Source organism: Callithrix jacchus, chromosome X (assembly GCF_049354715.1).
Source record: "Callithrix jacchus isolate 240 chromosome X, calJac240_pri, whole genome shotgun sequence".
Classification (NCBI taxonomy): domain Eukaryota; kingdom Metazoa; phylum Chordata; class Mammalia; order Primates; family Cebidae; genus Callithrix; species Callithrix jacchus.
Window position 1 is genome coordinate 110911752 of NC_133524.1, and position 27953 is coordinate 110939704.

At 33.2% G+C, this 27953-nt stretch overlaps 1 protein-coding gene across 2 annotated transcripts in view; it reads left to right on the plus strand.

The window, feature by feature from the left end:
* The window catches only part of HTR2C (5-hydroxytryptamine receptor 2C), a 293407-nt gene that overhangs the window by 94126 nt on the left and 171328 nt on the right, over nucleotides 1-27953 (plus strand). For both annotated transcript variants that reach the window (XM_002763170.6, XM_035289637.3), the window contains exon 3: nucleotides 27029-27134. In XM_002763170.6, coding sequence (XP_002763216.1) covers nucleotides 27100-27134 — 35 coding nt within the window. In that variant the 5' untranslated portion in view covers nucleotides 27029-27099. The remainder of the gene's footprint in view (nucleotides 1-27028; nucleotides 27135-27953) is intronic.

Genomic DNA, 27953 nt, shown 5'->3' on the forward strand with positions numbered 1-27953 from the left:
CCAATTGTCTTATTTTGCAGAGGCAAAAAAAAAAAATGATGATTTTGGATTAACTACTTCTACCTAGCCAGTAGTTTTTCCATGTTAAAAATGTTATTATTCAAATTAGCTGATGTGTACAGGTAGTGATTTTGCTACCTGATATTCGAATAGAAAACTATTTTATTTAATTTCCCTTGTTTTAGTGAAGCTTTCATCATTAAGGAAATTGGTCTGATCATCTTATGACCATAATTACAACTTCACACTCTTAAGGGCAGTTGATATAGAACAAATTCTTTTCAAAGCAACAATATAAATTGAGACCATTTTGGTAACTTTCATGACAGCCCTTCCTTATTAGCATTCACCACTTTCAATATTTTATTGTTCACAGACATGATGAAAATGAATCTTTTACAAAAATGATTTGTTAACTAAAACTTTTTACCAGATTATCATATGAAAATTCTTCAGCTAAAGGAATAATTTTCAGCTACTCCACTTCATAGCATGTTCCAGAAATAATTCCCCACCAGGTCAACATCCCCCAGAGCTCTTCTTCATGGACAAATAGAGAAAAAAAGAATGTATGCAATTTGATGCCACTGAACACATACACATTTTGGAAATATTATACCTCCTATGAGAAAGTACCGTTACTCTTGCTTTTAGTGGTAACTTTGATAATTTATTGCTAGAATTATTCATCTTTAGTTGAGGCTGAAGTTCCAATGTTAGAATGTTTTAGAGACTTATTTCTGAGAGGGCCATAGGCCATCCTAGGTGGTCAGGGTTGTTATTTTTAATTAAAATAAAATGTTATGAATTATTTTAAAATGTAAGTACTTTAAACTGTCTACAATATGAAATATTCCATTTAATTTAGAAAGTAGGCAAGGCTAGAAAGGAAAGGAAATTTTACCCATATTACTTCCACAGAGTATATTTATATATTTTATTAAAACAAATTTTTAAAATAACATTAAAAACAGATTTTAAAAAACCTATGGCACACATCATGGATATAACTATAAAATAAATTATATAACCTTTATGCAATTTTACATCTCCTCATCGTAAATAAAAATAGCAATGCTTTTATAATCTTTCAGATAAGAACAAAATAAATTAAATAATACAAAAACTCATGAATTTCAATTTGTTTTTATTTTGAAAGAAGAGTGGAAAAAATTTAAAATTATTTTAATATTTGATGTAGCTTCTGCAGCTGATGCTTTTCTTACGTTAAATAAAGTTTGTGTGGAAAGTCAGTGATGGAAACATCATTTTGAAAACTACAGTAATAGTTGAATTCATGGCATTGACTTAATTACACTGAAGTTTAGAAGAGATTTTGTAAATTTAAAAGATTATTCCTGTCATTTACCCCAGCTATATTTTCTTTCATTAAGGGTTTAAAATTGCTTTGGAAAATACTATGCAGAACAGTTGCTTAGCATGTGTAGCAAGATACAAAGTGGGAAATACGGATGAAAAACAATAGTGATGAAGTTTACACTGTTCAGAAAACAATCTGGTCTAGTGTTGGTTCATAGACACAATTATATTTGTACTTTCACAATATATCAGCTGTATTATGCCTTACTTATTGATATATTCATGTTTTACACATTTTATATACTTTCATTGATTTGAGAATTTGAAAGTCTTTCAACATCATCTCAAGGTATCCGTACTAATACATTGTTTACAAAATGTCACTTGTGTCATATTTATTCTTTAAAAATATTTGTAATTCTTTAATCAAAGAATGGATGTCTAAAATTTGTTTTTGTTTTATTAAGAATTTTGTATTGTAATTAAGATTAATTAAGATTATATTGCAAATAAGATTAACAATTAAGATTGGTTTGTCTAATTTTGAGACCACCTTAATATGATCTGTAAAATTTACAAGTATAATTTCTGAATAATGTGAAGTTTTAAAAGTATTATTGTTTTTTAATCAACTAAATAATGAGATTGACAATTTATATATAAATGTAAAGTGCAGTTGAGACTCTTAACCAGTGGTCTCTTAATACACAATTAATTTTATCTGCCTTCTTTTAAAAATGTCAGCTCCATTCTTGGGCAATTTTTAATGTCTCAAGCTTTTTCCTTTTGTACTATGCTCATGATCTTTATTAAAATTTTCTGTATAGTGGTTATAAATGTTAAAATGATCATAAATGTTGAAGCTTTCCTGAAGGAGGTAGTGTTTGTTATCCAAAGTCTCAGAGGCATTTCCATTTGCTTCATAAAGCACGGCACTTTTTTAAAGACAGAAAAACAAACCTGGAATTGAAATTCACGGCCGGGTATAGTGGCTCACGCCTGTAATCCCAGCACTTTGGGAGGCCGAGGCAGGTGGATTACCTGAGGTCAGAAGTTTAAGTCCAGCCTGGCCAACATGATGAAACATCATCTCTACTAAAAATAAAAAAAAAATTAGCCAGGAGTGGTGGCACATGCCTGTAATCCCATCTACTCGGTAGGCTGAGGCAGTAGAATTCATTGAACCCAGGAGGCAGAGGTTGCAGTGAGCCGAGATCATGCCACTGCACTACAGCCTGGGCAACAGAGTGAGACTCCATCAAAAAAAGAAACAAGAAACAAAGGAAGGAAGAGAGGGAGGGAGGGAGGGAGGGAAAGAAAGGAAGGAAAGAAAAAAGAAATTGACATGCATCTGTAAAAAGTGCTACTCCAATGCTGTAGCAATTGTCCTACAGCATACACCACTATGAAGAAAAGTGAATTTTTATTATCAGTTAATGATAAACATATATAAGTAATCATGACATAATTTAAAAATCCTCCTATAATTTAAAAGTCAGGTTTAATAAGTAGTGCACTTGATTCAGCTGAATTATGTTTACAGTACTTTTGTTACCTGGGATTAGAAAGGTATTTTATCATTTATTTCTTAATGGTTGGTAAGGTGAATTCTAATTTTAGCAGATTTTTATTCCTAGTCATAGAAATGTAGATGAGAATCAAATCCATACATATACTTACTTTTTTTTATTATCAACTAGTAAGTAAATGGGCATTTTGTTTAACAAATCAGACTCAACAGAGTTAGTACTATTTGGCTATCCAGTGCTGAGCACTAAAGAGAAAACTGAGAAAATTTGCATAGCTATGGTGTTCCAGACTACCATTTATTTTATTATTATTTTTTCAATCGTTTCTGGGGAACAGGTGGTTTTTGGTTACTTGGATAAGTTCTTTAGTGGTGATTTGTGAGATTTTGATGTACCTATCACCTAAGCAGTATATGTTGCAGCCAATGTGTAGTCATTTATTCCTCATGCTCTTCCAATCCTTCCCCTTGAGTCTCCAGAGTCCATTATATCATTCTTAAGCTTTTCGCATCCTCATACCTTAGCTCTCACATGTAGGTGACAACATACTGTGTTTGGTTTCCATTCCTAAGTTACTTCACTTAGAATAACAGTCTCCAACTTCATCTAGGTTGCTGCAAATGCGATTATTTCATTCCTTTTTATGGCTGAGTAGTATTTCACGATATATATATATATATATATATATATATATATATCCATCAAGCAATGAGTGGATAAAGAAAATGTGCTTGCCTTTACATTAGTTGAGTATTAGCTTGAGATGAATGTTATAAAAATAAAACTCAATATGGATTAAAAACAGTAAGCATGCAATGTTTTACTTGATTCATTTCTCTGGAATGAAAGCATTAATACTTAAACACAAAAAATTTTATTGTTAAATATATATGTATATATATACACATATATATTTAACAATAATAAATACATGTATACATATATATGCATGTAATGTGTATATATACATATATGTATGTTTATATATACATATATATGTATGTATGTTTATATGTACATACATATATATATATATACACACACACATATATATAACATTTTCTTTATCCACTCATTCCTTGATGGGCATTTAGGCTGGTTCCATATGTTTGCAATTGCAAATTGTGCTGCTATATACATGCACGTGCAGGTGTATTTCAGAGATAGAAGAGATTATTTCTTTCTGTCAAGGATTGCATAATAGAAAGCAACCAGTTTTTATGCTATCACAGATAAATAGTATAATATTTCCTCAAGCAACTGTTTAATAACAAGCATATAAATATTTCAATATATATGTCAAACAAAAACAAGCATGTTTCAGTTTTTTATGTTTGTTGGGTAAGATAGAGTGATAAAGGAAAGGATAGAGAAAGGAAAATAAAAAGAGTGGACAGAGGAAAGAGATATGGAAGAAGGATAAAGGAAGTATGGAGAGAAGAGAAGCATCTCCATGTCAAGGATTATAAAATAGCTTCAGATGACCAGAATAAGAGCTCTGTGTAGAACATTCCAGGACTTCCTGTCTCTTAAAAGATAATAGGAAGTAGATAACAAAGATCTATGTGAAACACACATAATTGAATACAGATACCTTAGATCCCTCAGTGAAGAGTTATGATAAGTAAAAAGAGATTAAGTCATTGACAAGGTATAGTTAGGCCAGGGTTTCTCTGCCTTGGCATAGTTGACGTTTTGGGTCAAATATTTCTTTGTTGTGGAGGGTTGTCCTGTGCACTGCAGGTTGTTTTTCAGCATTTCTGACCTTTACCCACTAGATGTCAGTAGCCACAATCTTCCAATTATGACCAGCATTAATGACTCCAGACATTGTTAAATGTCTCCTCAGGGGTAAAGTTACCCCTGACTGAGAACCACTGACTTAGAGCATAGATATTTCAGTTGTAGTAAAGGAGAAGTTTAGAAAAGAAATGACATTTACCAGACACATATAATAGCCACAAAATGAATGTCATAGGAAGAACAGGAATTATGATCTAATAGGGAGATATGCAGTTCTCCCATATTAAAGGTGATGTCCATGAATTATTTAAACATATCTCTGCTGAACTTGCTTAATTTGCTTTCTTTTTGAAGAAGATAGCTGTGTTGTTGTCTGCGAATAATAAGGAAAAACAGAAAGCAGGAAGGCCAGCAACTTTCCATTCATTCTAGCCCTTAGTTAAGTCCTTTGTCAGTGCCAGTCTGACTTTAATCAGGGTAAAAATGCCAGAAAAAATTGGGATGAACTCATAAAAATATTTCATTATAAATTGGTAAAGTAAAATGTTTGAATGTCTCAGTTATTCACTGTTATAAGTCGGCCATTTTTCCTCACCATAAGATACTAAGATTAATTTTCAGGTTGTCAATAAGGAGAGAAAGTGGTACAATTAAAAATGAAAACCAGCTGTGTGTAATGGCTCACCCCTGTAATCTCAACACTTTAGGAGGCTGAGGCAGGAGGATTGCTTGAACCCAGTAGTCAAGCTATGCTTCTGCCACTGTACTCCAGCCTGGGCAACAGAACAAGACTCTGTCTCTAAAAAAAAGAAAAATAAATGAAACAATGAGAAGAAAAACAACATAATGAAAACACATTGTCCTTTTGAGCAGTTGGCAGTGCTTTATATCTGAAGTTTCTCTACCTATAAAAAATAGGCAAATAATGGTATGGCCACACAAAACTTTAGAAAATATTATTTAGTGTCAAACATGATTATAATTATCAAACTTTACTATGTTTTTCCTGAACATTTTTAAGTTCTAACAATCAATACCTTTGGATTTGCCTCAGATTTTGGAATTGCCCCACTTAGCTTTTCCCTGGGAAGATAATGCTGCTCACCAAAAGAAAAAGATAAGATAATTAATGAAACAGTTTATTTCTTTTGCTCTTGAAAACATGAGAAAGAATAAATTTTATTCCATGATTTATTTCTTGGCTTCCATTTATTAGTAATTTTCACATGGTGAAATTCAGGTATTTTACATAGAATTTTTTTATATTTTGTTATCACTGTTAATATTTTGAATATCCAAAATAAATTCCATCTACTTGTGCTTTATGAAACCACAGATTATATGTATTCCAAACTCTGTTCTTTCACTCCTCAACTAAATATTTATTGGACAGTTTTAGGGCAGAAACATGCAACAAAGAAAACATACAGACAGCTCAGAGGGACATACTGTTTTTCACTAAACACTACTTTGCATGCTTAACTACATCATCTATTTTGTATATCTACATAATCCCAGGTCTAGCCCAGTCATTTAAAATTTTATTTTTATTCATTTTTCACTCCTTTCAGGCCATCTACCAAATTAATCATTTTAGAAATCACAGTCAACTCAAGGTGATTTACATGAAATACACAGACTGAGAATAATATAGTTAGCAAGATGATCACTTTTTAGACTGTAATCATTTGCTACTCCTTTAAATAATTCATTTTCTCAACAAATGTAGTTTTCTTTGTCTGTCAGTTTTGATCCAATTCAACATATCACTCTTGCAGTATCTAACAGTGGTCTAAAATTTTTCATCATGAAATAAAATTACTATTGTGCTCCTTTGGGAAATTTTTCTTTCTATTAAATGATTTTCTTCCGTATGGCTGGAACATTTATTTGGTACTCTGAATAGGCAAAATTTCTTTCAATTATCCAAATATGTCTTTAGTACATAATATGGATTTTCAGATTTACTATTATGTCAATATTTATCGTCAATGTCATCATGATTGTCTTCCTTTACCTTTACAAGTTGATTGTAATAAACACAAAAAACTCATTTAAACATGTCATATTAATTCCTAGCACCATGATATTTATTCACTGAAATCTTTTAAAGAGCAATGAATATTTTCCCATTTAGTAGAAAACACTAGCTGGGAACCACCAATGCTGTGCAAATAGTAGCTACAGTGAGCTAATCATTCCTATGAGGTTTGTGAGCTTTTTCCTTGGTTAATTGAACAATAGAGTTATATTCTCACCCTGACTCTCCAAACTCAGGAGAATTAATATGGGGTCATTTATCTTGCACATTGCAAATATGAAATGCTATATAAATGCACAATTATAATAATAATGATGAGTTGCAGTGAGGCTTAATGTCATTTTCCCTATTTAAGTATAATTTAAGATTGGATTTAGCAAGTTTCTTTTCATTAACAACGGGAATTGTATAGTCACACTAGGAAACAAATGAATGTCACTAATGAGAGTTTTGTTCAAGTAGCATGCTTTCAATATATGAGTCAATTCTTCAAAGTCTTATAAATGAGCATGCTTTATATATTATTGAATAGGACTATATAGACATTAATACTTTTCTCTGACTTCAAGCAAGACCATACATTAAGCATACCAGGAAAAAATGAACATATATCTATTCTCCAGAGGCTACAGTAAAGTTTTATTCACTGGTATCTTTTATTAACTATAACAGTCAGGTCACCCATCATTTTTAGCAATATAGTGACTTTTAGGCTATGCCCATATCTGTTTTACCATCTTACTTGCATCCCTATTTGCAAACAAAATGTATATATAATCAGTACCATATAATAAGATGATGCTTCAAATTTACTGAGAAACCAAAAAGAATATGTGGAAGAACAAAAGGAAGTCTTATGTGTGCTACTTAAAAGCATAAAATTAAGTGTAGCAGTTACTTATGCTATTTGGGTGTGGAAAATAAGATTAGAAACTCTAAAAATAATGTTTTGCTTCAGCCAAACAAGTCCACAAAGATGGACAGCAATAGAAGTAGGAGCAAAGCTGAATCAAAGTACACAGATAATAGGGTTTTTACTTTTTCATTTATCCAGTTGAAAATCATTTTATTTTCATTATTTGCTGGACTCCATTAAGGATTTACAGGACAACAAGAGGAAAAGAATTTGTCCAAACTATACAATGTTGATGATACTTATTGTTCATTTTTTGCCTATTTTCTTCTTCTTTGTGGGCCTAGCATTTACCCTTTTATTGCATAAATCTTAAAGCAAAGAAAATAATGCTCATAGTAGTTGCTTATTAATGGATTTCTGTGAGGTTACACTGCAGGGAAAGTATTTAAAAACATAATAATTCTGCTTGTCCTTTTAGCAGTTTAGAGCACAGGAGATATTTCAAGTTTTATAGCATTCTCCTGGGAAGCCATCAGCTCTTTGCCTTTTCTCACATTTAAGATTTTAATTGCCTCAGTGTTTCAATAACTACTATAGCCTATTCAGAAATTTCCTTTTTATGATCTGATAGCTCTGGGTTTTAATTTCTGAGAAGCTTTCCTTAAGTAGGTAATATTTGTCAGCCAAAGTCTCAGAGGAATTTCAATCTGTACATTCTGGAATACGTTTCTCGTTTATTTGCTTTTGATCCGTCGGTGTTCTGACTGATTCTGTATACCACGCAAGCAGGGCTTTCCAGTGTTTCCTTTTGCTTTTGTGCCACCAATCTAGAAATGCATTGACTTGATCACTTACTCATTAGTTTGCATTAATCCAAACAAAATATTTCCTGCTTTTTTGGCATAAATTTAGTTCAATTTCTATTCAGGCTTGTTGAAATCCAATAAAGTTTTCCTATTAAGATGGATTGGGGTGATGTGCAACTTCTGATTCTTTCCCAAATTTCTTTATCCTTCAGATATAACATTAGAAGATTCTAAGCCTTAATCTCCCACTTTTATTTAGGAGAATACTAGAAAATATAAATGAAATGTAGACATTTCCTCATATCTGTTTTCTCTGGTAGCGAAGAAACAGTTTTACCTAACAGAAAGGATCAGCTTTTACATGCTACATCCTGCAGTTCCTCTGTTCTTCACCCCTGTTCTCTACTAATCATTTGGCTGAGACTGTACTTTTTGCTTAAGCTATCATCCTCATTACCTCTTACATTAACTGTATTGACTAACAGTATTAGGTTTCTATCGCTGTGTAACAAATTGCCAAAAAAAAAAAAAAAAAAAAAAACCTAGTAGCTTAAAACAATATTCATTTGTTGGCTCACTGTTCCGTAAGTCAGAAGTCCAGGGACCTTATCTGGGTTCTCTGTTTAATGTCTCACAAGGCTGAAGTCTAGGTGCCAGCTGGGCTCAGCTTTCATCTAGAGGCTCTGGAAAAAAATATGCTTTCATGCTAATTCAAGTCAATCGCGGGTTTAGTTCTTTATGGTTGTAAGACTGAGGTTCCTGCTTCCTTGCTGACTGTCCAGGGGCCACACTCTGCTCCTACAAGCAGCCTACATTTCTTCTAATGTGGCCCTTTCCATCTTCAAAGCCAGCAACTGCATGTGGAGCCTTTTCATGCTTCACTTGGACAACGCTTTCACTTATAAGCCAGAGAATATTAGCTGCTTTTAAAATGCTAATAGAATGAGATTAACTCCAGTTGGATAATTCTTTTTGCCATATAAGGCAACATACTCACGGGAGTAATATCTCATATTTACAGGTATGAAAGCTTGGGTTAGTATGGTAGAAAATAGTCCCATTATCATGGAAAGACTTCCAGTACCCTTCAATTTTTTGACTGATATCCATAGCATTGAAATATGTTGTACTGTTCAATCCAGAACACACACACACACAGACATACACACAGGCACTGAAGTGTTTCACCAAAGAGTACTAATTTTTACTTTGTGCAATAAATGATATTATTTTCAAATCTATTCTATTTCATCAAAGGAAAATATTAATTTAACTTGCAAAATTTATGACCAAACCTACTAACGCAATTTTGTTTTGCTTTAACCAAATTGGAAAAGACAGTCACTTTCCTTTCACTTTTTGGAAGCCCATTTGTAATATTGATGTTTTACAAAACAGATCTATCAAAATTGAGATTAAGATAACATTCGAAGTTGGGTGCTGTGGCTCACGCCTGTAATCCCAGCACTTTAGGTAGGAAGATCCCCTGAGGTTGGGAGTTAGAGACCAGCCTGATCAATATGGAGAAACCCCATCTCTACTAAAAGTACAAAATTAGCCAGTGTGGTGACGGGCACCTGTAATCTCAGCTACTTGGGAGGCTGAAGCAGGAGAATCGCTTGAACCTGGGAGGTGGAGGTTGCAGTGAGCCAAGATCACGCCATTGTACTCCAGCCTGGGCAACAAGAGCAAAAACCTCCGTCTCAAAAAAAAAATTTTTTTTGAAGTGAGTTATCTGTTCTTTTGATACTAATTTATCCCTTTCTCCTTTTCACATCAGTATCTTTGTCATGTGCACTTAAATTTAGTTTCAATGTTAAAAAAGAGGCTTAGGAATTCAATTTGTACTCACATAGCCTGTTGCATCCAGGTAGGAGCATTTTATTATGTGTAAAACCTACCACAGTGTTCACCAGTATAAATAATCACTGATAGTAGTTATTGTGATAGTCACCAGACAGCAGCTTTAAAATGTGTGTTGCCTGAACTTAAAAGTGGCCACAAAAGGGAGTTTATATATTAAGTATTAAAATTCTACCTCAATCACAATTCTTGTGATTGTTCAACAATAAAAAACATATCAATGTGGTATATTTTGTTTAATGTCCTCCAGTTTTCTTTTAGAAATATTCTTAAAGGTTTTTTTTGCTTTAAGCTATAACTTTTAAATATAATCATTGTACAAACATAGCTTTGGAACTATACCAGACTTGAGACTGAAACACAGTTCTTTTTTCCAATAACCCTGTAGCCTAATGAAAAATGGGCACAGCGGGCCGGGCGCGGTGGCTCAAGCCTGTAATCCCAGCACTTTGGGAGGCCGAGGCGGGTGGATCACGAGGTCGAGAGATCGAGACCAACCTGGTCAACATGGTGAAACCCCGTCTCTACTAAAATACAAAAAATTAGCTGGGCATGGTGGCGCGTGCCTGTAATCCCAGCTACTCGGGAGACTGAGGCAGGAGAATTGCCTGAACCCAGGAGGCGGAGGTTGCGGTGAGCCGAGATCGCGCCATTGCACTCCAGCCTGGGTAACAAAAGCGAAACTCCGTCTCAAAAAAAAAAAAAAAAAAAAAAAGGCACAGCATGAATCTATCAGGTTCCAGTTAATTGTTGACTTTGTGAAGAAACAATATTTGACTAACCAATCAAAATTTAACTCTCCATAGCTTCCTGCCTCTTCCCTTCTTTAGCACTGATCATAAACTCCAACAATATAGAATTGGTAATTATTTCTATAAGGTCTTTATTCTTCATACCAAAAGGATCATGTCAATTTTGCCTAATACCATGTGACAATGCCTGACACATGGATGGCCTTCAGTTAAGAGATATTCAATAAATTAGTAATGACTACCAGTATGAATTATTTTATTTGTTCCTCATTCAGTGTTTTTTGTTAGAAACCTTGCTAACATTTAGGTTCATGTGAGCTTTTTCTCAGAGTGCCATGGCTGATATGTCATCTCAGCCAATTCTGAGATGTTACTGCCAATTCTATGGAAAGCAACTACACATCGTTATACTTTGAAAGTCACCCTCTACAACTTCACAATGACAATACTGATTTTGAAAAATCTTTACATAACTATAATTTTTAAGGAAGAAGAGAAGAAATATCAAGCTGCTAGGCAGTGTGTTCTTTCTTGCATCTGTATTTTCTATGATCATATGATTTTATATGACTGCCAGTTTCCTCATTAACATCAAAAGTTGCTTCCACAGATGCCTATGGCATTTCTTTTGATTCAGTTATATATATATATAACAGATCTCTTCATTTTCTTCTAGCAGGTTGTATTGGAAGGTGATTTTGCACTCATTCATGTTCTTTTTCTTTTGTAATAACAGAACTAGTGTAATGAAACATTGAGTTATCCCTTAAAGTAGAATATGAATGAGTGATCCCTAACTGTAAATAGGGCTGACATGCTACTCTAAATCATTACGAATAGATGTGAAGGCACATAATTCCACCTGCCTTTGTCAGTAAAAAAGCATTATATCATGTTCTAAAGTTTGATGGAGATAATGCACCTTCCCTAATTCACTGGCTCTTCATTTTATTATCATTATTTTATTGAATAACAAATACCCTGCTGAAACAGAAGCCTCAAGGCTGGGATTTGAATCAATATAATGGCTTTAAATGAGTTGTACCTGCTCATTTTCCCCACATCTACTTCTGATTTTTCTGAACTTAAAAGTAAAAATAACCCAGGTATTTAATTCTTTTACACTCATTTCAAGATTGAAGAGCAAAAATTATGATGTCTAAAAATAGATTTGCATAAATACAATCTGTAGTCAGCTTCATTCTCTTTTCATAATGGGATGGGTCATGGCATCATCTTGAGTTGAAATCTATTGCTTTTGGAAATCCAGTCAAGAGAAAAGTAGTAACCAACAATTATATATAACTGACATATAATTTTATAAAATTAAAATACTATTCGGTAATATTTTAATCAAATACTTTTTAAAAAATGGAAGATTGTACGGTTTGTCCAGATTTTTTTTCCTGTAGTTTATTCAAAATAATGAAACAAAACCAAAAACTTCAATTACTATTGCACAGAGAGAGCAATTACAATCCGTCAATGACTATGAGTCAGCCATCCTAACATCAACTCAGAAAAAAATTCTAAAAACAAATTATTCTTACAACTTGAAGCAAAAAGTATTCAAGAACTATTTTAAGTGTGTATTATTTGTCTGCTTGGAAAATGGCAAAATAATAGGAACTTCTCAAAGGAATTTCTATTCAAAATATCATTGCAGGCATTTAGATTAAATCAGGCTGGGCATGGTGGCATGTGCCTGTAGTCCCAGGTACTTGAGAGACAGAGGTGGGAGGATGGTTTAAGAGCAGGAGATCAAGGCTGCAGAGAGCTTTGATGGTATCATTGCACTTCAGCCTGTCTCAAAAATAAATAAATAAAATAAAAACAATATTTAAAAACCATGTTTATAAAGATGTATTACAAGTTCATGATTTTAATGACACTATAAAACCCAAAGATGTAAACATCACTTTAAAGACCTTTTTACTATTTTCTTGACTGATATGCCAAAAGCTGCAGATTTTAGCTAAGGATGGTGCTACAATTCAGCCTCTTTTAAAGATGAAGGTGACTAGAGAGTGTATTTATGCTGAATCTGCGACCAAAGAGTGATTTCTTCACTATAAGAAATAATTTCTCCTTTTACAGGCCATTTATTCCATATTGCAATTCATGACTTAAGTAAGTGACTTTTTTTCTTTCCCTGTTCTGTAAATTCTGAGTGGTTGTCAGTCCTTCTCATTTGAATATCATGGAAACTCTACCATTTCAATTCTAGTTCAGTGCACATACAGTCAATTCAGCCCTTCTGATGTCAACTGTGCCTTTTATTCAAGGTAATGCTATTTCAAAAAATGTATTATAACCATTTTCACTTGGTTTTTCTCCTACTCTTTAATAAAGCCAAAATAAAACATCCAGTTAAATTTTTTCTGAGAGTTGTTTTGTTAAAAATATATTTTATCAGAGTTGCATAGTGGGAAAGTAATCAATGTTAACTATTTTCGTAACTAATCATGTCACTCTGAACATAATCCCAAATATCAGATAATTCGATTGGCTAATTTTAGAATATTCATTTACTCATGAAATCAACATAGACCTTTATTTTAGCATTTGCTACTGATTTAGATTTTTAAGAGCAATTTTATATATCATCAACTTTTTGGCCACACATCAGATGAAACAAAGGCACAGAAAGATTAAATGAGTTACTCAAATAAATACAGCTAAGAAGTGAAAGTTGAACTCAATTTTCCATCTTTGGACCCCAAGATTCTATGCTTCTTCAAATGCAGCATACTTATGTCTTCTATTAACGACAATTAAAGTCAACTTATTCTATTATTGTATGCATTTCAACCTGAAGGTTGAGAGACATAACTTTAGTTTCCTGACTCAAAAGTTTTAGTATTGGCCTGGTGTAGTGCACCATGCCTGTAAATCTCAGCACTACTTTGGGAGGCTAAGATAGCAAGCCTGCTTGAGGCCAGGAGTTCAAGACCAGCCTAGGTAACATAGCAAGACTCTATAGCTAAAAAACATAATTAAAAAATAATCAACCAGGCATGGTGATTCATGCCTATAGTCCTAGCTACTAGGGAGGCTGAGGTGGGAGAATTGTTTAAGCCCAGGAATTCAAGGTTACAGTGAGCTATGATCATGACACTGAACTCCAGCTTGGGTGACAGAGGTAGACTCTAAAATTTTTTTTTTAAGTTTTAGTATTTTTCAACTTCATATGTAATGGACCAAAGACTTTCTCTGGTTACTTAACTATATGGTCTAGAAAGAAAAGGCGTTCTTTGGCAAATCTTAAATGATAGTCAAATACATTATTGCTTCAAGAAAGTCATTGCTTTCAAAACAACTAGTACAATTAAACAGTGTTAGCAATATCAAAGGCAGTACCATCTTATGAATCACTTAGGTTGATCCTAGTGAGCCAGAGCCAAAAAGTGTCTCCCATTATTAGAAGGCACCCATAAATGTATTCTTCCCCGCTTTTTAGATTTTCCTTTATAAAAGTCTTTTTTGTGTCATTGGATGCAGAAACATTCTTAACTGCTATTTATTTGTTATTAATTGTGGCTTTATCACTAATAAACATCTTTCTTTTTCACTGTTATTTTTCTTCAAATTTAATTTGTCAGATATCAAGATTGCTATTTTAAACCTCCCTAGTCGAGTGTTATTCTGTCCAGAATTTTGTAAATTATGTGAAATTCACAAGTATAGTAAAATAATAATCTAGGAATATCGGTTGATGGGATTATCTCTATCAACTCTCTATTACTACTTGTTTGAATAAATAAACTGGTATGTTTTTCTACAGAACAAAATTGCCATTTTTAAATTTTTGCTGTAGTCATGGAAATGTTAATTGTATCTAAAAATCACTTTGTTCCTATTGTTTTGAGTAAATTAAATGATCAAGAAAGCAACTGTGAGATTTAACAAAGTTTTTGCATAAACAACTTATGTTTGAGAGTAGTCTTGCCAGCATATTCTTGCCAGAATTTGTCCCTGGAACAGCAGACATAACATAACCATGCAGGGCTTCCAGACATCTAGTAATTAATACAGACTTTAGAACAACAATTTCTTTGCCTTTCTTCTTTCTGTTCTCTTCTTCCTTCCTTCATTTTCTTATTCCTCTTCTCCTTCATTTGCTACTTTCTTCATGCCTGCCTTTCTGCCTGAGTTCTTTCTTTGAATATTTGCAGACCCAAGTGTTCATAAATGCATTCCAAAGTAGCTTCCTACTGCATTTAATTTTGTAGTCTATGACATTTCCTTCATTTTCTTTCACTTAAAGAGAGGCAATGAGACAATTGTACTAACAGTTATGCATAAACTAGTGAGACACTGATCATCCATGACTCTTCGGGACTTTTTGCTATCAGTAAGGCTCAGAATCAAAGGACTGGAAAAGGAACAGGAGACTGGCTTCTAATCTTGGCACTGACAAAAATTAACATAAGGACATTGAACAAGTCATTTATCTCTTCTGGGTCAGATTCCTTAAGTATTAAAACAGAAAGAACTTTGCACCATGGCATGTGCCTCCAGTGGTCTCAGCTCCTCAGGAAGCTGAGATGGGAGAATGGCTTGAGCCCAGGAGTTTGATACCAACCAAGGCAACGTAGTGAGATCCCTGTCTCTAAACAGCAAAACTACAAAAAGCAACAGAAAGTTGGATGATCTTTAAGTACCCCCTTTCAATACTGCTCATGAGTCTTATTAGACACAGAGATTGACAGGTACAATGTTTAATGTGGAAAATCTTATTGTTTCTATAAAAATAAAAGAACCACTATAAAAGGTAGTGATCTGGAGTGAAAAAATATAGATATTGAGGTGCAACACATCTAAAATTGAATCCTGCTCTATGACTTATTAGCTGTATGTGGTAATTCAACAATTTATCTTTTAATCTGGTATTGCATTGTTTTCATAGTGAAGATTAAATGAGAAAAAATATATAGAGTATTTCTCACATCACCTGGCATATAATAATAAATTAACAAATAGAAACAATTATTATGTATTCATTTTCTATAGTTTTTCATGTTGTGCCATTTCCACAGGAATGACTCGATTGAGACTTCTTATTCTTTTTTAAATTTATCTTAGGGCAACAGATGGTGGCTTAGACAGTAACACTTCCCAGGGTATGTCACAATGACAGATTCAGTGACATAAACTTTATAAAGTCCTCTACTAATAGCTTCTCTACTGCCAGAATGCAAGGTATCAAGCCAAAAGGTGTGTGGGAGGCTAATGACTACGTTTTCACAAATACTGGCATGAGCTGGATACTTGATTCACGAAGCTAACTTCCAAATATTTGGCAAGTTACCTGTAAAGACCGTTTAGATCTAATTTCTGGCTTTCTCTGAGTAGCAAGTGTTTTACAGAACCTGTAGAATTTTTCAAGCCTACTTACAGTATAGGCAATATAATATGATTGGCTAGATTGTCTATGGAGACACTATATTGCCAATTCTTCTACCTGCTTTCATTTTCTTAGTTGCTTCTCTATACAGATGGTTTAATTTGGACCAAAATATTTTAGTCTTTTAAAATAAGACTTTAAAACTTGAGGAATCTTTCATGATACAATAACAACTGATTTTGTTTCAGTGCCCCAATACTGGCAGACGATAGAAAAAATTACATATGAACAGAGAACAGTAGTGAATATATAATTACAAATATGTTAGGCGGTTTCCTTAAAGATTGAGATAATTTGCAAAAAGTAGCTTGCATAACTTTCATTCTTTTACTTATAGAACAGATGAATAAAACCTTGAAAACAATTAGATATTATACCAATTTCTTTTACCATAAATTCTTAAGAAAAACTTGATAAGTAATGGAGAGAACAAGAACATAACCTCCACATGGACAGAGGTCTTTGCTTTATTCAGTGGTATTTCCCAATTGTCTAGAACACTGCCATTGCCAAGCACACGACATTAAATAAATGCATTGAATAAATGAATAATGACTTGATAAACTCTTTGTTGATACTGCCTTCCTGAATGTGAGATTTTTTTGTCAGTAAAATATGCTTTCAAAATCTTAACCCTGCCATTTATTAGAAAAAAAATAGCTTACCCTCTTTGAACTTCACGATTTCTTTTTCTGTAAAATGGATTTCTGTTAACATGAGGTGAAACTAACTTATCACAGTCCCTGGAACAAAGCAGGTGGCCATTAACTGTTTGTAGATTTGTTTCATAAACACAATACTTGCATTTTAAAAAGTAGGGTCTTACAACTTTAACTTAGAAATCGTTATTTATAAAAGAAGATTTATATCAATTCTTCATATTAATATAAGGAGCATATCAATTGTTATTTACAAAAGAAATAATGGCTCTTTATGACAGTTTTTAAAATGTAGCAATAGAAGAAGCAACACTGCCTATGGTTTACTCCTTAAAGAAGGACAAATATTCATGTTGATGCATATAATCTATTTTTGCTAAGCACATGCATAATTTAGTTGGCATCACATGCAGCTTTGAAAAGTAAAGCATTATCATTTAGATGCCATTTCTGTGGTCTCATGAAATATAGAATCCCTGGAATGAGAGAAAATAATAAAATACTCGTTTTAACGTATTTCTCTGCATAATATAAAAGGTCTGTAAAATTACCAGTAAGGCAAAGGTGTCACACCATACCTCAGTACTGATTTGTACCAAATACATTTTATTTCATAAATTTCCTCAGTAAACAGAAATGTCCAATGAGAAATAAATACTTTAATCAATGCAACTTTTCAACTTATTTAGTCCCTGATATTGAAAAATTATGCCCAGTCATGCAGGATGGAAACAATTTTGAATTTACAGAGAAACTCCTAACACATTTAAATACCATAATATGTATATTAGATGTGCAGCTACCAGAACACCTTATTTACAGTCAGTTGCCTTTCTCTGAATAATCATATTGTTGTCCTGAAAGATATTTAAGACCTTTGCCAAATTAGAGATATGGCCTGTATTTAGTGAATTTTCATCATTGCACCTCCCCAGGGAGAGCTTAGATGAGAGAACTCATGCCATTGTCAGCCGTAGTTAAGTGGAAGTGATGGTACTGATCCAAATACTTTAATAAATTGTTATTGGAAATATGGTTTGCCCAAAGACCATTTTTTTTCAAAATATGTTATTGTTATATCCACTGGAGAGAAAGTCATCAAAGATGGAAGATACCTGTATCATTTTATGTGATCAAGAAAGATTAATTTTTTACTACGGAAAAGACATCATTCTCATTATTTTAGGAGATAATTAAAATAATGTTTTGTTTCTAACTACTGAACTGCTGACATATAAAATGCTAAAAATAAAAGTGGGGTTGAGTATAAAAAATGAAGGCTTCCATCTTTGAGAAAACTTTAAAGCAGATCTCATTTATAGTTCTCATTTATTTTGAAAACCTTTCAAACATAAACAGTGGTAGAGACAGCACAGTGGTCCTCCATAACGCTATCACCCAGATTCAATGATTATTAAAATTTTGCAGCCAATCTATTCCTTTCTCTTTCCCATTCTCTTTGTTGAATTATTTAAAATTATTTCACATTGCTTCACTATCTATTTCTAAAATTGTGGCTACATTACTGCAAAACCATGATGCAGTTATCACCCCCCCCAAAATTTTAGGCATAATTCCTTATTATAATCTACTACCCCAGTCCATATTCAAGTTTTCTTAATAGTCTCATAAATATCTCATTTTTTTCTTTTTAAAATGTACTTTAACATTGGATAAAACTGTAGAACAACATGTTGACATTTTAGCAAAATTGCCTACAGTTGGTCTGTATTATAGAACAAGTCTATGAGATAGAAATGGTCTCCATGGCATTCAAGTGGGTGGAACAATCGTGACTGCCTACATATAGAATCTTTCAGTGAGATGTAGAAACAGATGTTGTATGAAGCATCTGTTATTTGACAAATGGATTATTTTATCCAAATTTTCAGTGATCAATAGGTCATAGATTTTTAATATTAGGTAAGTTTTGAAAAACATAAAGGAAAATATTCAATCATTCAGAGGGCTTTGAATTATTGTGAAATAATTTATGAAATTATGGTGCTTTGGAGGGTGGTTATAATAAAATGTCTGTAGTTGTAGCACCTTTGTTTTCATTCCTCACTCTCAAAATGCATGTATACACACACACACACACACACACACACACACAGTCATGAGAAAAAGGATTTGAAGATTTGTTAGTTTGAACTTTCTGACAGGTTTTATTTCACAAATTGAATTGTACAGAAGGTACTCTGAGAGGATAAATTGAAGTATTCTCCACAAATCTAATCAGAAAATTTAAAAAGTGAAACTAAATTACATGTCATTTGTGGTCTGATATTGTAGCCTTAATTACACTGAGGGGAGTTATAAGATAGGCATATCTGTTTCATTAAATACTGACACCATCTGATATAAAGTTTGTAGAACTGGGACAGGAAATCCTATTTTGAAAGTTGTCAAATTGAAATACTGTTTTTTTCTATAAATAAACAAAATGATAGAAGAGTACACAAAACAAAAAGATTCTAGCTGAGAATTAAATCACTAAAGCAGAAGACAAGCTTTAGATAGCTGCAAAACTGGCTATTACTTCTTATACTTCACTTTTCTGTGAAGTATTCTAGGCAGAAGATTTTTAAAATAAGAAAATCACCAATAAATAATTTTGTTTAAGAGTCTGTGTGGTCTTTTTAGAAATGAGAAACGTATTTAAGGATTCATTTAAGAAAGTAAATAAAGGCATGGTACAGAATACCTAAATATTAGTTTGTGGGATGTACAGACTGCATTATGAGAATACTCAAGTTGAAAGTCACTTTCTCATTCCTTTCAAACGAGAGGCTTTTCAGGTGAATGTTACGTTTTACATTTAATTAGCAATAACAAGTAGGATTTAATTGTAACCAAACTCAGCTATTTAGAAGTATCTTGTTTGTAAAACAGTATAGAATAATGTCAATCATTTACGAAGAAAACCCAAATCACAGCATTTCAGAGCAAAAAGGGATAGAGGTCCTCTATTGCAACTTCATGTCATGGATGAAAACAGTGAAACTCAAAAAGGTTGAGTGACACACATCAAGTAAGTGATAAGAGTCAGGACTAGAACTCATGTCTCCTACTGCACAGCGTAATGTCCTTTATGCTAACTACACATGTTTAATGGCTGGGGTGTTGAATACTAAAATTAATTATACATTATACAAATTATTAATTATGAAAATTAATTTTTGTTGTCTCAGTTTTCTGTATTCATTACTTATTTGAATTTAACACTATTACCCTTGTATTTCTAGCTATTTCTGAATTTTGTGAGTTATATACATTGTATATCAATAAGTTATAAAATAATAGCAGAAGTTGCTTTATTTTCCCAGATGGGACAGCAAAACCAGAAACTGACCCTTCAACTTTGAAGTAGTTTTTTGTTTGTTTCTTTTCCCTTTATATAGGATGTCTTGAAGCCAAGAACGAAGAGCTGTTGGAGAGATGAAAAGTTAAGGGTTCATTCAGCTGTCCAGATGTATCCAAGTACCTTGTGTAATTTGGCAATAAATACATCTGGGCAACTGACTGAACTTTTCGCTTTTCACGACTCAGCTGGAACCCTCCACAACCAGAAGGCCCTGTTATATAATGAAAAGTTTGTGATCTCTTAATCTAATAAAATGGGAAGTGGGAATTGCTTGTGGGTGAGGAGACACCATTGTAAATGCAGGTGGGAATGCATTTTAGTATGCAACTAAATTAATTTTTAAGTGTCTTGACATAAGATAAAGAGGATATTTTTGTAGCTTGCAAAATTAAAATCAAATTAACAGAAAATTTTGATCTGCTTCCATCAGTGACACTTGTGATGTGCTTAACTCACCAGTATAAAATGACTATTTTATATTGTGATGGAGTGTAGCTGGCAAACGCTGGCAAATATTATTTGTATATTACAATATTTAAAAAATATCTAACCTCAAGCTATGGCTATGTACATGGATACACCTAATGTATTTCCCTCAATCACTCTTTATCTCATGATGCAATTTAATTTTATTCATAGAAATTATCACTATTTGAAATTATCCTACCTCTTTGCTTAAATGTTTATTTTGTGTATCTTCAGCTAGAATGTAAGCTCCATTGGAGCAGGGGCCTTGTCTACTTCCGTTACTACTACATGCCCAGCATGTGGCATACTGCCTGGCACATCATAAGCAATCAATAAATATTTGAATATATAAAGCTACTGTTAAACAGCTTTTGGTCCTGCAGATCAGTTTGAGTTGGTCTCCAACACAGAGATTTAGCATATGGTTTTCTCCATTAGCTCTGCTCTCTGACAGCCTTTAATGTATTGTGCTACGTGCATACTTATGCTGAGATAATGCCCAGATAGTTCTGCTACCACCTATGGAAAAAGCAGTTTCAAATTGCTCGGCATTTTGCCCTCTAAGGCAAATTCTCTCCATGTCTGTTACTACTATCACAGAGTGATTTGCAATAGCTACTTTAGCTCTATTAATTGGGCAGTGCATGTTTTTTAAGTATTATTTTATGTAAATGGAATAGGTCTAGCTGTGAAAAACATAATTTTATATGCTGTAGAGTTTAAGTTAACTGTTGTGTTAATTCGCACATAATTTAACAGTAATTACTCTCATGGAACATGTCAAACACAAGCAGAGGTATTTAGTAAATAAATACAAATGAAGGGAAAATATATATGTCTTTCCATTTGAATTCCAAGTATAGGAAGAATAGGTAAATCTATCTCAATAACCATTTAACACTATCTTGGAGGGTAGGGAATAAAAGTAATAAGTAGTCTTTAAATTTGTTGATAATAACTGAAAAACTTTCTATCAAAATAATAAAAACTACCTGATTTGACTATAGTTAGCAAAGGTAAGTTTTTGGTATGACAAATGTATGATTTATTAGACAATCACTAGAGTACATTTGATGTTGAAAGGAAAATTTCCTACAACATTCATTATTCCTAAGGATAATTTGTGAATTAAATAATTTCTCCTCAAATTGTTGTAAATCTGTGCCACATTAATACAGTCTTCCCAGGACTAATCTGAACATTTATGGCTAATTCATTCTGATCTAGCCATCTGCTAAAAGCTCAGAGGGTATAATAACTAGAGGGATAATTTTTGGATTATGAGTCATAATTTCTGAACATTGAAAACTGATAAATATTAAACTTCTATTTGTATTATTTTTTCAATCTTTAAATGCTTTGCTATAAAAAGTCAGACAGAAATGATCTAGTTGACTATATTCTACAATTTTTTTTGAGACAGTGTCTGTTGCCCAAGCTGGAGTGAAGTGATGTGATCAGGATTCACTGCAGCCTCGACCACCTGGCTTCAAGGGATCCTCCCACCTCAGCCTCTTGATTAGCGGGACCAGAGGCATGCACCACCATATCTGGCAATTTTTTTGTATTTTCTGTAGACAAGGGGGTTTTGCCATTTTGCCCAGGCTTGTCTTGAACTCCCAAGCTGAAGCAATCCACCCGCCCCGGCTTCCCGAAGTGCTGGGATTATAGGGATGAGCCATCATACCTGGCCTATTCTTCATTATAAAAAAATTTAATGTGAAATTTAGTCTTTGACAGGAAATATGCTGCATCACTACAATGTGCTAATGGAATTTCCAGATATCTAGTGTAAACTGCGTCTTTTCATGGGTTAATCTATACTCTCTAGTTTTTGTTAAAACATCCGTAGAAATGCTGGCTTTTCTTTTTTTCTCTTTTTTTTTTCTTCTTTTTTTTTTTTTTTTTGAGACGGAGTTTCGCTCTTGTTACCCAGGCTGGAGTGCAATGGCGCCATCTCGGCTCGCTGCAACCTCCGCCTCCTGGGTTCAGGCAATTCTCCTGCCTCAGCCTCCTGAGTAGCTGGGATTATGGGCATGCGCCACCATGCCCAGCTAATTTTTTGTATTTTTAGTAGAGACGGGGTTTCACCATGTTGACTAGAATGGTCTCGATCTCTTGACCTCGTGATCCACCCGCCTCGGCCTCCCAAAGTGCTGGAATTACAGGCGTGAGCCACCGCGCCCAACCCGGCTTTTTTTTTTTTTTTTTTCTCATCAATATCATGTTTGACCAGATCTAGGAAAGAAAGAATAAAAAATAATATGAGCACAGAAAACGCAATTGAAATATGACCAATCTTTCTTTAATGCAAAAGGGTAGGAAAAAAGTGGTAAAAATGAATTATAAATTATTAGCTTTAGAGGATACAAGACAAGCATTTTCAAGAAAGTTGTAAGCTTCTATCCTCTCCAAGCACAATTTGCGCAAAACCACAGCTCTTCCTTTATTCTTAGATAGTATCTTTTGACTTCACGCCTTAAATCTCTTACCTTCCCATCAATCAGCCAATTACTCTGTACCCAGCACTTGGCTAAGGATTGCGGGTGGTACCTGGAAAGTTTTTTTGTTTCTTTGGTGTCACCCAGACTGGAGTGCAATTGTGTGATCACAGCTCACTGCAGCCTCCACCTCCTGGCCTCAAGCCAGGTGGGCCCCAAGCCCACCCCGCAGTAGCTAGGACTACAGGCCTGCACCAGCACATGGAGCTGAGTTTTTTTTTGCAGAGATGGTGTCTTGCTGTGTCCCACAGTTTTCAACTTATTTTTTAATTACTTTTACTTCCAAGATGATTATTGATGATAACTTCTAAGTATTTCTGTGAGTGATACTGAAATGTCCAGTGGAGACTTGATTTTGGTTCAGTTGTTTTGGAGTGCTCACACTATTTTGGATGACATGTGCTGTGTGATACATGGCATATAGGCATATGAACATACATTTCATAGGCATGAATTAAATATAATACTCATGGTATGGAATCACACTTAAACTTTCACATTAATTAAGATTATTCTGCAATATCTTGTGTAAAATTGTTCTATTGAAAATTATATGAAAACTAATGTTTCCCATTTGCCTTAGCAACTGTAGTTACTGTTACTGATGCCTGAAGATCTTACAGTGCTTTAGAATGAGCACGAAAAGTTCTGTGATTTATGCTGTAGAAAGGAATGAGAGGTTGATCTGAGTGTGTATTAAGTAATCCTGATCTTATTTCTATGATTTAATCTGTGATTTTCTCTTCATACTTGAGACAGCTAATTGGTTTTAGGTTAATCAATCTTTTTCTGCACACAAAATAATAAATATGCATGCATACAAACATTAACACATAAACACACAAATACTATATGTTATAGTTGGTTATAAATTATCAATAATTTATAATTACATTTATGTTATATTATAGTGATGATTATATTAATAATATAATTATAAATTATAACACATTAAATTATCAAATCTAGTTTCTAGAATATTATAAACTCTCATTAAAAATTAGTCAATTATTTCATCAATTATCTCACAAGCAATTTTTAAAACATTTCCCAAAGCACAAGCCATCCCAAATTTGAAAACTTGAATTTACAAGTACTCTTTTTGTGTTCAAGTGACTTTGAAAGTTGCATTAGATTTAGTTGCAAAAAAGTTCTATATATGCAGATCAAAAAGTTTCATTATAATTGTTTTGTTATGTTTTTCAGTTTCTTTTGTTGATTGATCTTATCCAAGATTTAAGAAGTTTTTCATCACTTCCTGTTTCTGTAGAATTACTCACAGAACATTTCTTATTGCAAAATATCATCATCACAGTGAGCTGGCCATTTGAGGAAGCATGTAATGTAACATAATTTACTTTACATGATTCATATAATTTATTCCTATCACACCATGTTCCCAAACTTTTACCACCAGTTCAGGTGTATTTTCTATCATGTCTAGTCAGTGTTCAGCAAAGTTTAACAGCATGGGGAGACATGATTTTGCCTACAAGTAATTTTAGTTAATAAATTGGAAATCTATATATGTAATATTTTTTGCGATTATTACTCATTCTTCTCAATAAAATTGAAACAGAAAAATAAATATTTGATGTTTAATCTTTCTGCTTATATTTCTCAGGAAAATATACATGTAAAAAGCATAACAAAGCTGACTAATTTTTAAAGGAATATAATATTTTGAGTAACAGTAATGAAATTCATCCATAGATTAAAATGTGGCTAATAAAGTGATTCATGAGATGATTATTATATCAAGCTTATTTTCTTATACTGTATTGAAACACCACATATTTTACTCTCTTTGAACCTTTAAAAATGGTACTATTTGAATACATAAAAAATAAATATTGAAAATCATTTTAATACTTTTAGCACAAGGAAAAGGAACGCATTTTGATATTTATTGAGAGCTAAGAAGCAGGATGGGACCTTTTGGTTTCCCTCATCATTTTTTCTGTCACTTATTTTCAGACCTCCCAGAGAAAGAGATGTGTATGTTGTCTGGCAAAATTTTAAGGTTCAGAATTGGCCTGACCAATGGTCAGGCTGGTATCACTCTCTCTCACACACAGAATATTTTGAGTTCTTAGATATCAGAAGGCCACATTTTATGTATTATAGTAGTAAGGGGGTGATTTTGAGATTGACTTTTGTGTTGGTAGCACTGATAGAACTGACAAATGAGAGCTAAAGAATGAATAAGGCAGAAAATATTAAATATGTATCTTCAGTGAAAAGGATAGTGGTATTAAATGAGATGGGAAACATAGGGAGATGTGATTTCTTCTGGTTAAATTTTACTTCCAAATTTCCAGAAGAAGCTAGTAGCACTAAAGAAAGCTTATTCAGGTAGATTTTCATGAACGTATTTCTGTTTTTTTTTCAATTACACTTTAAATTCTGGGGTATATGTGCGGATCATACAGGTTTGTTATATAGGTATACACATATTTACAAACTAGACAAAACAGATAATCTTTCAGTGTTATTCTATGTTCTCAAGCTATTCAATTCTCTGCCTTTCTCACCCTCTCTCACACACATTCACACATATACCCCTAAATTCTTCTCATCGACGCCCCAGTGCATGTGAATTTAATAGTGTCATGATCCTGACGCTTTAATAGCTTTATAATATCAGAAAAGAATACAGTTAGATGTTTGGTTTGGGTAGAGAGTGTAATCAAAATCCTAATAGAAAATGCAGGAAAGAGGTTCTTAGTAAATTTGCATCCAGTCTACTTTTGGCCAACACTTTAACATACCAATTATAGTGAGTGCTAATTGATGAATAATCCACTATGCAAATATTTGGTTGGGTTTGATGCAGCAAATAACTCTTTGAAAAACAGCCTACAGAAATAAGAAATATTCACTCTGCAATTCTTTGATAAGTTGTTTGGATTTCATGTTTTCTGCCTAATACTTTAGAAGATGTATTGTTACTTCTTAATCCACAGAAGAAACTGAAGACTTTTGTTTCAATCATCTAATGCAACTAACTTTTAGTTTGCAATTTTCAGTATTATATCATGTCCTCTCTCTGTAACATTATCTGTTGGCTACTAACTGATCAGTACTGGAGTGGTTGCTATAGTTAATACAGTAAATTTAATCAATTCATTTATTTGGTATAAACCTGTTGCTGCCCTCTGGAGAAGGCTTTGGTTGATGCAAAAGTATAAATAGAACTATGTTATTGCAGGTTTCTTCACTTTGAAGCAATCAAAACTAGAAATGTTTAAAATGTGTTCAGTTTATAGAATACTTAAAACTTGCTTTGATTTACCCTGTTGCTATAAGATGAAGCCTTTTTATTCTAGACCTGCTATTTAATTATTAGATCATGTATTTTCTCTCAATGGTTTGCAAAGTAAGAAGAATATGTTCTTAATTTCTTTCTCAAAATACTGATTTGAAGCCATGTGTACTCCAAGAGGGGGAAATTTGGTAGAAACCAAATTTTACAAATTTTATAAATAAAACATATAGAGTAAATTTTTAAAAACTGTGATGATAAATAATTGAAAAATCTGCCCTATTTGCAGTATTTTATGACTTACACAGTATAACATGCTTGCCTGTTTGTTGAATTAAGTAATAACTGTTTCTTATCACCAATTAAGTGTATTTAAGTTTATTTAATTGGTTTCTATGTGAGTTATTTGGACTTTTAACTAATTTTCCCTTTCTTCTTTTTCTCTCTACAGAAAGGATGAATCTAATCTGTTAATTTCCTCTTCTCAATTTTAAACTTTGGTTGCTTAAGACTGAAGCAATCATGGTGAACCTGAGGAACGCGGTGCATTCGTTCCTGTAAGGATATTACTAATTATTATTTTAGTAAAAAGATAACTTTGCTTGGTAGTTTGTTCAACATTTAAAAAATGCTTCTTTATAACCAGCTATATTTGCATCAATCTGCATAAATAACTTGCATTCCAAAAGACTCATATTATGGGTGTTTCCTATACAAAAATAATTAATGGGAAAAAACAATAATTTGGACTCTAATAAGCACCATATCTCATGTATTTAAATAAGTAATATGATGATAATGCTCTCAATCCAAGTAATCCCAATGTTCATAGTTACTTTTTCCATGGGTAAAACTTAGAAAGGAAAAGTTTCTTTCCTTTTCCTTCTTGCATGAACTGAACAGTTAGGAGAATAAAATGCCTCTGGTTTTGTGAAAGATAGTTAAGGTAGCAAAAGAAAAGGTCCGAAATTAGGGAGTAGGGACTTGGCAATGTAGCTGGGTGGGAAAAAAAACAATGTCATCCTCAGAAGTCTTGATGCAGTGACCCAATATTTGCAGTTAATAGTATGCAACATAAAGGGGGTAGGTAAAGAATGAGATTTAAGTAATAGGCAGTTCTACATTTGATCTAATCCAGGTATACCTACTTTTCACATAGTGAAATGTTGGAGTGGTTTCCTCCAAACCTACTTTTGGAGGAACAGGTCATAGAAAAAAAGATCCAAAGCTATGTACACTCTGATAGGTATAGTTGAGAAACCCCAAATCTCCTTGCTCCTAGGTAGTCTCCTTTATGATTCTGGTAAAGAAGCTCACCCAGAAAAAAGTTTACCGTGTGGTGGATATAAATTTCAGCAACATTGGATCCACTGCCA